General features: G+C 35.9%; 1 protein-coding gene across 3 annotated transcripts in view; it reads left to right on the forward strand.

Annotated features, from left to right (window-relative positions):
* Positions 1-13,167, forward strand: part of Nnt (nicotinamide nucleotide transhydrogenase) — a 98,986-nt gene that overhangs the window by 9,705 nt on the left and 76,114 nt on the right. For all 3 annotated transcript variants that reach the window (XM_026393624.2, XM_026393623.2, XM_026393622.2), the window contains exons 4-6: positions 2,893-3,110; positions 5,861-5,948; positions 10,154-10,242. In XM_026393624.2, coding sequence (XP_026249409.2) covers positions 2,893-3,110; positions 5,861-5,948; positions 10,154-10,242 — 395 coding nt within the window. The remainder of the gene's footprint in view (positions 1-2,892; positions 3,111-5,860; positions 5,949-10,153; positions 10,243-13,167) is intronic.

A 13,167-nucleotide genomic window follows, 5' to 3' on the forward strand; every position in this document is an offset into this window, starting at 1 on the left:
TTCTTTTTAATTGATACATAATAATTATACATATGGGTACATATCTGTGTATGTATTTGTGGGAAATGTTCAAATGAGCATAATGAAAATTTGCAGTCAGCGGTCCAGGATACCCAAAGGCAAGTATTTAATTACTGCTAGAATTGGAAAGAAGATAAGAATCTCAGCCTGGGATTGAATGTACATTGTCTGCTACCTAAGGGCAGATGATTTGCACTGATATAAGTGTTATTTCTAGAGAGGGCATGACTATTCAGAGAAAGCAACATCTGGTAAGTGGCAAGTGGCCTTGCTGACTTTAAAAGAAAGTCTTAAGGAAATGTATAGTAGAAATTATATGCTAATGAACTTTAGAATTAAAATTTGAATTAAAAAAGTCATAAAAAAGGAAAGCTGGAGGGGCTGGGGCTCAGCAATAGAGCACTCGCCTCGCATGTGGAGACCCTGGGTTCGATTCTTAGCACTGCATAAAAAAAAAAAAAATAAGTGCAATAAAGGTATTGTGTTCAACTACAACTAAAAAGTAAATATCAAAAAAAAAAGGAAAGTCTGCATCAAGAGTCTAGTGCAGATGATAAATAGAATTGGGCACTAAATTAAATCTTGCACTTTCTACAACTAATGTAAGCAAAGTGTGGATTATGGATGTATGATTACCAGATTAAAATAAACTCACTTTTCAGAAAGATATGCTTTTTAACAAATATTTTTTAGTTGTCAGTGGATCTTTATTTTATTTATTTATGTGTGGTGCTGAGAATTGAACCCAGCACCTCACAGAGCTACAACCTAGCCCAGATATGCTTTTACATATTGATTTCTAAGAAGACTCAATCACATAGGTGTGTGTGTGTGTGTGTGTGTGTGTGTGTGTGTGTTTTGAACATAAAGTCCACTGAATAACTTGACAGCATCTTTTTTTTTGGTACTGGAGATTGAACCCAGGGGTGTATAACCACTGAGCAACATCCCCAGGTCCACCCTTTTTTAAAACAAAAACTTTTTAGTTGTAGATGGACATAATATCTTTATTTTTATTTGTTTGTTTTTTTGTGGTGCTGAGGATCGAACCTAGGGCCTCACATGTGTGAGGCAGTGCTCTACCACTGAGCTACAATACCAGCCCCCTGGCTTTTAAAAAAAAAAAATTTATTTAGAGAAAGGGTCTCGGTAAGTTTCTAAGTGCCTTGCTAAGTTGCTGAAGCTGGCTTTGAACTTGAGATCCTCTTGCCTCAGTCTCCCAAGCTATAGGGCTTACAGGTGTGCACCATCATTTGCCCGGTCTTGGTAGGATCTTAAATGGTGATTTTGGCAGCAGATATAAAAGACCAATTTTTATTGTAGAAAAATGATTAGTGAAATGTATGTCTGGAGATAAGTTGTAATTCAGTTAAAGCTTTTAAAACTTTTAGGTTTATAGATATTTGGTGATATAATTTGGTATAGAGTAAAAGAACTTAGGGAAAATAGAAAAATAAGTACAATCCATTGCATCATGTTTTAGGGGACAAAACCTTTTGAAATGTCTTTCAATAAATATAAGAATATATGTAAATTTTGAAGTGGTTTGTTTTTCATTTAGGGATTCATAATGTGTACAACCGTGTTAAAGGTGTGATGAGAAATTTGTAACATAGAGACTGATAGCTTTATACCAGCACTAATAAACTATTTAATTTGGGAGCTCTCTCTTGAGTCAAGCCTATTAATATCCTTTGGAACACATTCAGAGGAACATTCAGTTGGCTTGACATACTCAGATGCCAGCAGTCTCAGCTGAGAATTTCATAAAGGCCAGTAGAATCAATTTGGAGTTGTTCTTTAATTTTTATTAAATCTGTGATATGGATTTTCATGGAGAAAAAAGTATATAGTGTCCAAGAAGTGTTTCTTTCTTTTTTGGTGTTTGGAATTGAACCCAGGGTCTTACACATGCTATAGGCAAGTGTTCTACCGCTGAGATACATACACTCCTATCCCAAACTGGATTTTTTTTTCTGAAATTTTAGGGATTAAATCCAGGGCTTTATGCATGCTAAGCAGGTTGTCCCACTGAGCTACATGCCTGCTCCAAAGTCTTGAATCATAAGCATTACCAGGTCAATACCTGAAATAGGCAAAGGTGTCTAGAAGCTGAAGGGAGATGACATGATATAATAGAAATCACTCATCCAGCATTTGTATTTAAAACGTAAGTCCAAGATGCTGAGTTTTCTGTTTTTACTTGCCTAAAAGCATTACTACAAACTGGGAACTAATAAAATGTCTACTAGTTTGATTTATGTTCATTTATAGTCATCTGGCATTTTAAGGTGACATAAATCTATACTTACTACCATGGAGTCTTTAATTTACAATGTTCCTAATGTCTGACTACTCCAGATGTTTATGCTTGTCAAAATTAGCAGGTATTGAATCTTTGAATACGCAAAAAAAATTCCCATGTATTAATCTGTCTTTTAATTTTACCAGAGTAATTGATTTTGGGAGGACAGGTTTGTTGTAAAACCTCCGTATTATCTCACTGCTCTTTAGTTAATTGTCAACCCTGACCCAAACTGTGTTTTTCCTAGGTGTGTGTGCTCTCTATTCAGAACAGTCCATAGGTCATTAATCAAAAAGTTGCATATTTCTTTGTGTGCCTTACTTTTCTTATGAATTTGGGCAGATACTTCTTAATGAAAGAATAACTTCTAGATTATTATTTCAGTCATTGCATATTTTTTGAATTGTTTGTTTAAAAATATGATAAAGATTTTTATGTCTGTATTTTCTTTGCCATGCTGGGATTATATCCAGAGCTCTGCACATGCTAGGCCTATACTCTTACCACTGAGCTACATCGCCAGTCCAATATTCATATTTTAATCTGTGATTTGACTTTCTTTTCAGGTACGAGCCCCCATGGTTAATCCAACATTAGGTGTTCATGAAGCTGACCTTTTAAAGACATCGGGAACACTGATTAGTTTTATTTACCCAGCCCAAAATCCAGACTTGCTAAATAAACTTTCCAAAAGAAAAACTACAGTTTTGGCAATGGACCAAGTTCCAAGAGTCACAATTGCTCAGGGATATGATGCACTAAGCTCTATGGCCAACATTGCAGGGTAGGTTTATTCGTTTCCATTTCAATTAAATAAAAGCACAATAGTGATACACAGACATCCACCCTGTAGCTCTTCTGTCTTCTAGTGATGTCCTTTGCAGTAATTGTTGGAAATTGTGGTCTTCTGAGACTACACTTAAATTATTTTTATGACTTATTGTTTCATTGTGATCAGATTAAAAGTGAACACTAACACACACTCCTTTTTAGTCTTCCTGGATGGAAGAGAAGTAGTATTTTTATCTACCAAAGGAAATAACTGTCAGATTATTTGTATGAGGATTACAAATTTTGTGTATGTATACACGTATATACTAGTTTCAAATTGCTGTTTTTGTAATTTGTCAAAAGTGGTCAAAAGTGGTTACATATTGGCAGTTTGATATGGGAAAATGAAGGTAGTTTATAAAATATTTTAAATAATTTTTTTTGCATGAAACAAAGTTTATACATTACAACTGAAGAGTCTGGGAAGGTCTTTTTTTTCTCTGGGGAAGCTGAATGAGCTATGTGTTGTGAACATGAATTTTGATTTCTCCTGTCACATGATGTCAGGTTTGAAATTTTCCACTTGTGGTGTCTGGATTTTGGAACACTTTGGATTTCAGCGATTAGGAATGCTCTATTTGTATATACATATTAACAGATAGACCATCTTAATGACGTTTTGCTTAGGTGAATTCATAAAATATTTAATGAGTACGGAAAATGTCTGTTTTAAATGAAGTTTCATCTGGAGTCAAAACCCATACTGATGACTGAGAGCCATGTCATCTTATTTTCAAGGCCACGATAGTAATACGCTTCAGTTGCCTGCCAGCAGTATTTCATTCCCTGTTTTTTGCCTGATTGCTATGTAGAGAAGAATTCTAAGATCCATTTTGCTTGGAAGAATATGACTATACTGGAGTAATCCTGCCTGCTGTGGGTGAGGTAGAGTATAGTCAGAATCTTTTGAGCAAAAGAAATATTATGAGGCAATATAGGATGGGAGGAGTACTCAGAACCATGCCTATCTCCATCTCACCCACTGTGGTCCCAGTTTGTCTGAAGTTTGAACCTTTGTGGATCCATGGGACACAGTTTGAAGACTCACTTATGTGATGTCCTGAGCTGACATATGCAAAGGTCATGCTGTGAAATGAATTACCTGGTATACATAACCACATGGTGTGGAATAAATCATTATCTAACATAGACACCAGCCACATCATGGTGAAGATGAGTTGCTTCTAGTTCAACTATTATTTCTGAGCTTTTGTAAAAATACCCATTTTTTCTATTATTAACACTTTTCTTGTGTATTTTTTGTATAATCTCTCATTTGTGTAATTTTTCAGCATAGCAACTGCATATTTTAAAACATAATTCCCAAAGTAGTTTCTTACAGTGATCTTTGTATAGTTATCATATTTGCTCTTTGAAAAGTTTTGAAAAGTTCTATCATTTGAATTCAGAAGACTAACAGATAATCTCTAAAATACTGTTTCCTGTTCCAGTATGATTAACCAACATTAGTAGTGACATTTTTGCATTGTTACATCAAGTACAAAATATGATCAGGGAGAGGTTTTGTTGCCAGTTAGAAGTTGGGTCTTAACGTTAAGTGGTTGTTTTATTAATGAGACAGAGAATATTACTGAGCAAGAATGTATAAGTGCCTTTAAAAAAAATGTTGTATACTTTAAAAAAATTTTTATTTTAGTTGTCATTGGGTCTTTTACTTATTTATATGTGATGCTGAGGATTGAACTCAGGGCCTCACCTATGCCAGGCAAGTGCTCTATCACTGAGCCACAACTCCAGCCCTATACGTGCCCTTTGAGTATAAAAATATATAAAATGGAGGTCAGTGTAGTATGTCCAAGTTCTCCTAGTAGAGTAAGGATGGTGCACACTGTTAGTTTTTATTTCACAGCTTGTTTCTTTAGCTGAAACACTTAAATGTTTATTGCGTGTTTACTATGTGACAGGCAGTATGCTAAGCACTTTGCCTGCATTATCTCATCTAGTCCTAACAACAGCTCTCAGAGATAGATGCTTTTTTTGTCTCCATTTTATAGATGAAGAATCCAAGAATTACATTTTCTCAAGATTATAAAGCTAATCAGTGGTAGGTCTAGAACATAAACTGAGGTTAGTTTATCTGAGAGTTTCATGCTTTCAATCGTTAGAGATCAAGAGTTGGAATCTTATTATGTACAGCATATGGTTAATCTAATTCTTTTATTTGAAAGTTTCCCCCCTGTATTGTTAAGTACTACATAATAATCGAAGAAAATTTAGACAGCATAATAAAGTATAAAGGATGTGGAGTCTCAGCATCCAAAGAAAAGCATTGCTGTCATTTTCTTGACTTTCCTTGTTACTTTTTCCTTCTCAACTAATCTTCTTTGGTATTCCTTATGAAGGGGCTAGGTAGCCTTAAGGATAAGAAAGTGGCTTAGAGCCAGGCTACCTGATTAGGTCACTGGTTCTGACATTTACTGGCTGGGTGACCCTGGACAAGTCTTTTCATCTCTGTGTATCTCATTCTCCTCTCGTAAATAAAAGTGATGATCCTACCTATCCAGAAGCTTGTTGTGAATATTAAAGGAGTGAGTATATGTGCAACACTTAGAGCTGTTCTTGACACTTAGTAAATACTAAGTATTAGCCATATTCTTGACAAGGCAAATTGATAACCTGCAATAATGTATGGGCCAAAGACCTTTTATTTCATGGGATTATCTATGTATTTACTTTTTAAAGGTATAAGGCTGTTGTCCTAGCTGCAAATCATTTTGGACGATTTTTCACTGGTCAGATCACAGCTGCTGGGAAAGTTCCTCCAGCTAAGGTAGGTACAACTTTCAATGATTCTTCATAGTACAAATTGGAAGCAAGGGTATGTATAGTCTTAAATTTAATTATTTTAAAAATTTTATGTGTATTAGTGTCACTGATGACTTCTGTGTGCTCATAAATTTAGGGTGACATCTCGAAGCTCTGAACGTTTAAGATTGCTTAAGAAAATGAAATTTGACTACTTTTGATTTACTAACTTGAACTCTTTTTTTAAATGTATTTTTTAAAGTTCTGGTTGGACACAATACCTGTATTTTATTTATTTATTTTTATGTGGTGCTGAGGATCCAACCCAGTGCCTCACACGTGCCAGGCGAGTGCTCACCTGCTGAGCCACAACCCCAGCCCTTAACTTGAACTCTTAAAGGGATTTTGGATAACTTGGGCTGTGGGCCTGTTTGCACGACTTTTTTAAAAAAAAAAAAAAAAAACTTCAATGTACTATTCAGCAAATTCTGGGTTTCCCAACATTGCAACGTCTTGCAAAGAAAATATTACTTTGGTTTCCTCACTCCTCAATTTTTGGGTAACGAGGACAGAGGATGGGAGGTGATGTAATCAGGGCTTTTGGCAGAGGGGAAGGGTGCTGCAGCTTTGAATCCAGTTGGAAGCAGAGAGGAGCAGTTAGTGATGTGAAGCAGGGAAGGCTATATGAAAGGACAGGAGTTTTTTTTTCTTTATTCTAATTTGTTATATATGACAGCAGAATGCATTACAATTCAGGAGGTTTTGTTTTGATTCTTCAATTCTAAGTTCTCTGAATGTCAATATAGATCCTGAGGTAAGGTATAGGAAACAGGACTTTAAATATCTGTCTGTAAAGTACAGGTTTACCTTGTGCTTCCTACTTTTAAATACTTCATTGTATAAACCCAGAGTGTTAAATAAAAAAATTTTCTAGGGAAGAAAGCCCCAAAGCAATAAGCACCTAATAACAGTTTTGTGAAATCTTGCTATTTATTGCTTTGAAGAATAGGCCACATGAAAAAACAGCAAGTGCTTCAGTGGAGGCCATAGTACCTAGTGAGAAACTACGAGCAAATAGCACAGATGTGATATGTAAAATGAGGACATTTTGACCCGTTCCTTAGGATTGTAAGAAAATGTCTTGCATTCGAGGTGGCCAGAAGTTCATGCCGTTCTGAAACTGGCTGAATACTTTGATGCACAAAATCCACAATTCAGTTTTGATTAGAATCTTTCTAGAAATATATGGAAGTTGATAGGAAAGCTGTGAATATAAGGGGTTAAAAAGTGAAACAGAAGGCAAGAGGCTTAAAAGCAGGAGAGTCATTCAGTCTTTAAAAAGTGGAAAAGAGATTGTCTTTATTCAAGAGTTTAAATTGCAGCTTAAAGGATTTGGTTACATGGCAAAAATAGTTTTCTGAAACTTAGGAATTAGTCACTAGCTGGGCTCATGGAGGTAGACTACATGATATTTTATTTGTGTTTCTTGTAAATATAGAGGTTTTTTTGTTTTTGTTTTTGTTTTTTGGGTTCTGGGGATTGAATTCAGGAGCACTGGGTCCCCAGCCCTATTTTGTATTTTATTTAGAGACAGGGTTATCACTGAGTTCCTTAGCACCTCACTTTTGCTGAGGCTGGCTTTGAACTTGCAATCCTCCTGCCCTCAGACTCGTGAGCTGTGGGGAGGACTGAAATCAATCAGTTGTTGAGTCTTAATGAAATGACAGGTATTGTTATAGGAGCTGGGGGATGGACTGAATAAGACAAACATCCTGGCCACATAAAACTTACATTCTAGTGGGCTCATAGTGAGGACACAACCCCCCAAAATATACAAGATAGTGTTAGATATAAAGGAAATGAACCAGATGAGGTGATAGTAACAAAAACATGTGAGCCATTGAGCTGGGAGATGGGGAGGCTCCTCTGACATTTGAGCTGATACCTCAAGGATGGAAAGAAAGAAACCAGGATTTCTAAGAAACTTAGGATTCTAGGCAAAGGGCCAACACATATAGAGGACCTATTATGAGAAAGACTTTATTTAGTGTGTTCTAGGGAATAAAGAAGGCCATTGGCCTTGGAGGATGGTGAACAAGGTGGGGGCCATCTGCAATGATGTGGGAAAGGAAGGTTAGGTTGGATCACGTAGGGCCTCTCTGATAGGTCATGTTACAAAATTGGAGTTCTCTTGAAGGTGAGAGAAATGTCTCTTAGGATTTAAAAGAGTTATCTGGCTGTTATGGGTGGGAGCTGGTACAGAAGGAACAGTGAAGATAAGATCTCTTAGGAACTGGTTGTACCTGGGAAGGTGGTAGTAACAGAAATGTAGAGAAGGGGGTGGACTGGGAGATCTTTGGGAGTCAAACCCGGTAGTACTTGTTGGTGGGTTGGAGATAGGAATATGTGCAAAGGGAGGACTCAAGATGACCTCCCCAGTTTGTCTCAAGGAGTTGTGCTTAGTTAGTACCCTTTACTGAGATGGGGAAGCCGAGAGGAGGAACAGGTTATATATGACTGAACATCGGGAACAGTACTATAATGTTCTCTTGCCCTTGCCCTTTCCTGACTGTATGTCCACACTGTGCTGGTTAGCAATGACTGCTTTAGTTATATTCCATCACTTAACATAACAACAAAATTTTCACTGCTGTAATGTGGATGCCAAGCAGCTTGCCTAAGGTCCTCTACAACTAGGTAGTAAGAGAGTCAGAATTTCAACCTAAGCTCTCAGTCTCTTTTCCTCCATCCCATACTAAAGAGCAAGAGTAATTTACTATTGTAGTATCTATATTGATTTATTCATGTGCAGTTTTGTCTTTAAATTATACAGTCTTTGGCTATTTCGGTTTTTGTTAATTTTTTTATATAGAGAACAAATGGGTGACTTTATCATATACATGTTTCAAAGTATATACACATTGTGGAATGGTTAAATCTAGCTAATTAACACACACATTACTTCAGGTAGTTGTATTTGTGGTGAGAGCACTTGACATTCTGTATTTTTCAAGAGTACAGTGTATTATCAGTAACTGTAGCAATCTAGCTGTACCATAAATCTCTGGAAATTCATTCTTCCTAACTGTAATCATGTATCCTTATTATTTCTTGTTTCAGAATAACTTGGCCTAGCCCTGTGACTTTTACTTATTTCATTTATTTGTGTATGTTTGTTTGTTTATTAATTTATAAGTGGTGGAACTTTAGTGTAGAACAGGGTTGGTGTCTCAGAGCCCTGCTTGTTCCCTCTGGTCCCCTTCCATCCCCTTTCCTATAGATTCCTCCCACTTCCTATGAGAAACCATCATCAAGATCAATTGACATGGTCTCTGAGACACTGCCCAGGTCACTGGGGAAGTTTGACTGCCTAGAATTCTTAAAAAGGCAAAAGCAGTTGTGAGCTTGATGGGTGGGTAGGAATTTATAAGCTTGACTGTTTCTGTGGGTGGCTTGTTTTTTTTTTTTTCCCCCTTCAGCAGGAACAGGGAATTGCCTTCAATGGACTATTTGTAGGATGTATAGCAGAACTTTTTTTTTGGACCGTCCCTTCTAGACTAGAGACAACATTGTTCTTGCTTTGTTTTGTGAAGGCGGGAGAGACTTGTTTCTGAGGAATTCTTTAGTTCTCTTGGCTCTGATCCTTCCGTGGTGTGGGAGATTAGTGATACTGCTTCAGATTTCAAGTATAGTTGATTCAGAATGATTCAGGATTATGTGGTTGGTCACCAGCTATTCTATTCAGAAGCTTTTGAGCTCAGAATAGATGGGGTAGATATTCACTAAAGTTGCGCCCATCTTTGGAACATGTTTTTCATATTTTGTAACACTAGGAAAAAACCTTAGAATGTGAGAGCAGAGTAGTTTGAATGTCATCTGGGAATTTTAAAAGAAGTAGTTTTTATACAGCAAGAAAGAACCTATTCATCTGTAGCCAGGTAATGGTGATTGTGCTTACATAATTTTTACACTGAGATGCTGATAGGCTATTTTTAGTCAAGGTTATTGGTCAATTCTAGCAGTTGTTCTTTTGTTAAAATTTTAAAGACAGTGCTGATTCAGCTAAAGGATAGACTGTCTACCCAACCCATGCATGGAGGGCTGGTCATTATCATGACCACTTATTGAAAGCTGTGTTCCAGGCACAAAGAGTTGTTAGCTAGTAATTTTTCTTAATCAATTGATAATGGACTTTAATGAAAACATAAGTGTCTCTCTCTCCTTTTCCAGATTCTGATAGTTGGTGGTGGTGTTGCTGGGCTTGCTTCTGCAGGTGCAGCAAAGTCGATGGGTGCAATTGTTCGAGGATTTGATACGAGGTAAGTGCCTTACTTATGATGGAGGTTAAGCTGAAAGCATTTTGTTTCAAATAGGGCCTATTACATTTTCCTTAGAATTTGTAAATTGCAATTGTGAAACAGCTCAGTAAACTCTCTCCATTTGAAAATGGTCTATTCTATTTTTGCATGTGATAACTGAGGAAAGTGCTCCACTTTTTAAAAGTTAGCTTAGAGTGAAAATGTATTAGTGGAAAAAACGACAGACAGGTCCAATCTCAGTAAAGCAGAAGTAATAAACAAAAGAATTTCAAACTAACAACTCTGTTCTTTCTCTGCATGGATTAACAAAGGAACTAGAGTTATCTCTGTTCTGCTTTTCAACATATTGCTTTAGTATGTCTTGCTTCTCTTCACAATGCTTTTAGACTCAGAGCATGAGCAGAGCTGGTTGTGAGCATGAAGAGGGTGGCATAGTAGACATCTTAGTGAACAGACAGAGTAAGGAGAGTACCCTACATTAAATGGATGGAAGCAGGTAGAACTGACTGGGCAACACTCTCCAAGTGCTTTAATCTAAAGAGTAACACTACTTGAATTATTATTATTGTAGTATTTATGCTAAGGTAACTACTTTGAGCATAAAGAGAAAGTTGATTTCTCTAACGCTGGCATAGAAGTATTTTCCTGGATTGTGTTTAAAGAGAAGTTTGATTAAATTGTTCATCACTGAAGACACTAGATACAGGATTTTTTTGGGAGGTGGTACTGGGGATTGAACTCAGGACTTTATTAAATACTTATTGAGTATCATTATCATTTAGGTATTTTGGTGCTTTTTTGAGGTTGAAATGTGGTTATTTATTATCAACTGAGGGCAGTAGAGCCATAATAGCACTGCCAGTCTTATTTATTTTTTCGTGCTGGGCATTGAGCCCAGGAACTTGTGCATGCCAAACACGTGCTTTACCCTTGAGCTATACTCCTCAACTGCCAATCTTGAATATACAATGATAAAAAAAATTCAGTTGGAAAGAATGTGACTTTTCCAAGTAAAGATTCTTCCATAGAATATTGTCAATGGTTCTGACCTGAGTTTAGAGAAGTGATGTACTGATAGAAATCAGTTGATATGAGAAAAGAAGACATTTCCAAAGTAGTCAGGTCACTAACCAAAGATAGCCAGGGTTAAGCATCCTATCCATCCTGGTTTTTCATTTTTAATGTTTACTGATATGAAGATTTTTCTAGACCTTCAAACTTTTAAAAATAAGTTTATTTTTACCTGGTTTGGTAGTGAAAGCCTGTAATCCAGCAACTCAGAAGGCCAAGGCAGGAGGATCCCAAGTTTGAGGCCAGCTTCAGCAACTTAGTGAAATGCTGTCTAAAAACAAAACAAAAAACAAAAAGACAAATAAAAAACAAAAAGAAAAAGGGACTGGGGATGCAGCCCCTTGGGTTCAATCCCTAGTACAAAAAACCCCCCAAAAAACCAAAAACCAAAACAAAAAACCTGGTTGTTTATATTTTAATGTAGTGGACAATATATTAAAGTAAAAATGCATCTATTTGACCTAGAGATGTTTTGGAACTTGGAATTGGGACAACCTTTGAGAATTTAGTATATTGATGCCATTGTTATAGATCATACATGGAATAGACAGCTGGAATAAAGCTATTGCTTAGCTCTATTTTTATTTATAATTTATTAAGTTTGGTATACATATAACTCAAGTGTATAATGAAGAAAGATGTAACGGAGTGATATAATCATTATCTAAGAATTATAGCTCATTAATCTAATCTACTTTGAGACTGGGGGTTTGGTTTCATATTATAAATATGAAATCCAAATATGTTTGGAAGACATACTTGTTTGAAAATTTTTGTTGGAAGACTAAATCATATATATATTTTCAGTTAAACATTTTAAAAACTTAAGGACAACTCATTTACCAATGACATTAAGGAGTGTGATGTTTGAATTTTTTCAAACAATTGGACTGAGCTGTAGATTGGTAGAACATGTGATTAGCATGCACTATGTCCTGGGTTCAATGTCCAGCATCAAAAAAAAAAAAAAACAAAAAAAAAAGGAAAATTACTTGGAGATTCTTCTTTTTTTTTTTTAAGTATTTATTTTTTAGTTGTAGGTGGACACACAATATCTTTACCTCATTTTTTTGTGGTGCTGAGGATTGAACCCAGTGCTTCACACGTGCTAGGTGAGCGCTCTACCACTGAGCCCAACCCCAGTCCTGAGATTCCCCTCTTAATAATAGTGAAAAATATAAAAAAAGCACAAAAATGGAAGCAAAAATTCTGCCTAGAAATAAATATTAACATTTTAATATATATTCCTTTTTGTACATATTAATTAAAAATGTATTTTTACTAATGGTACTATTTAATTTATTTATTTGTTCTAATTAGTTATACATGATAGCAGAATGCATTTTGATTCATTGTACAGAAATGGAACACAACTTTTCATTTCTCTGATTGTATGTGATGTGGAGTTGCACCACGTGTGCAGTCCACATCATGTATAATCATACATGTACTTAGGGTAATGATGTTCTTCTCATTCTACCATCGTTTCTACCCCCATGTCCCCTCCCTTTCCCTCTCTCCCCTTTGTTAGGTTCTTTTAATTGTAGAGCATGAAGATCTTTCTTTTCCTATAAATATTTTTAATGTCTGCATAGAATTCTATTGTATAGAATAGTGATTTACTTAATTAGCTCACCCAAAATACATTTTTACTATATTAAATACTATATATGTATTTAATTAAAAATTATATATAATTATATAGACAGACATAGATGGAGATTATAAGATAACAAATATATATTTCTTGTCAAAAATTCTCAGGCCCCTTCCCAGAACCACTGAATTATAATCTCCTGCAGAGAGGCCAGAAGCTATATTTTTAGCAAGAATAGCAGGTTATTCTTGCCATCA

The sequence above is a fragment of the Urocitellus parryii genome, chromosome 1, assembly GCF_045843805.1.
Source record: "Urocitellus parryii isolate mUroPar1 chromosome 1, mUroPar1.hap1, whole genome shotgun sequence".
Lineage (NCBI taxonomy): Eukaryota > Metazoa > Chordata > Mammalia > Rodentia > Sciuridae > Urocitellus > Urocitellus parryii.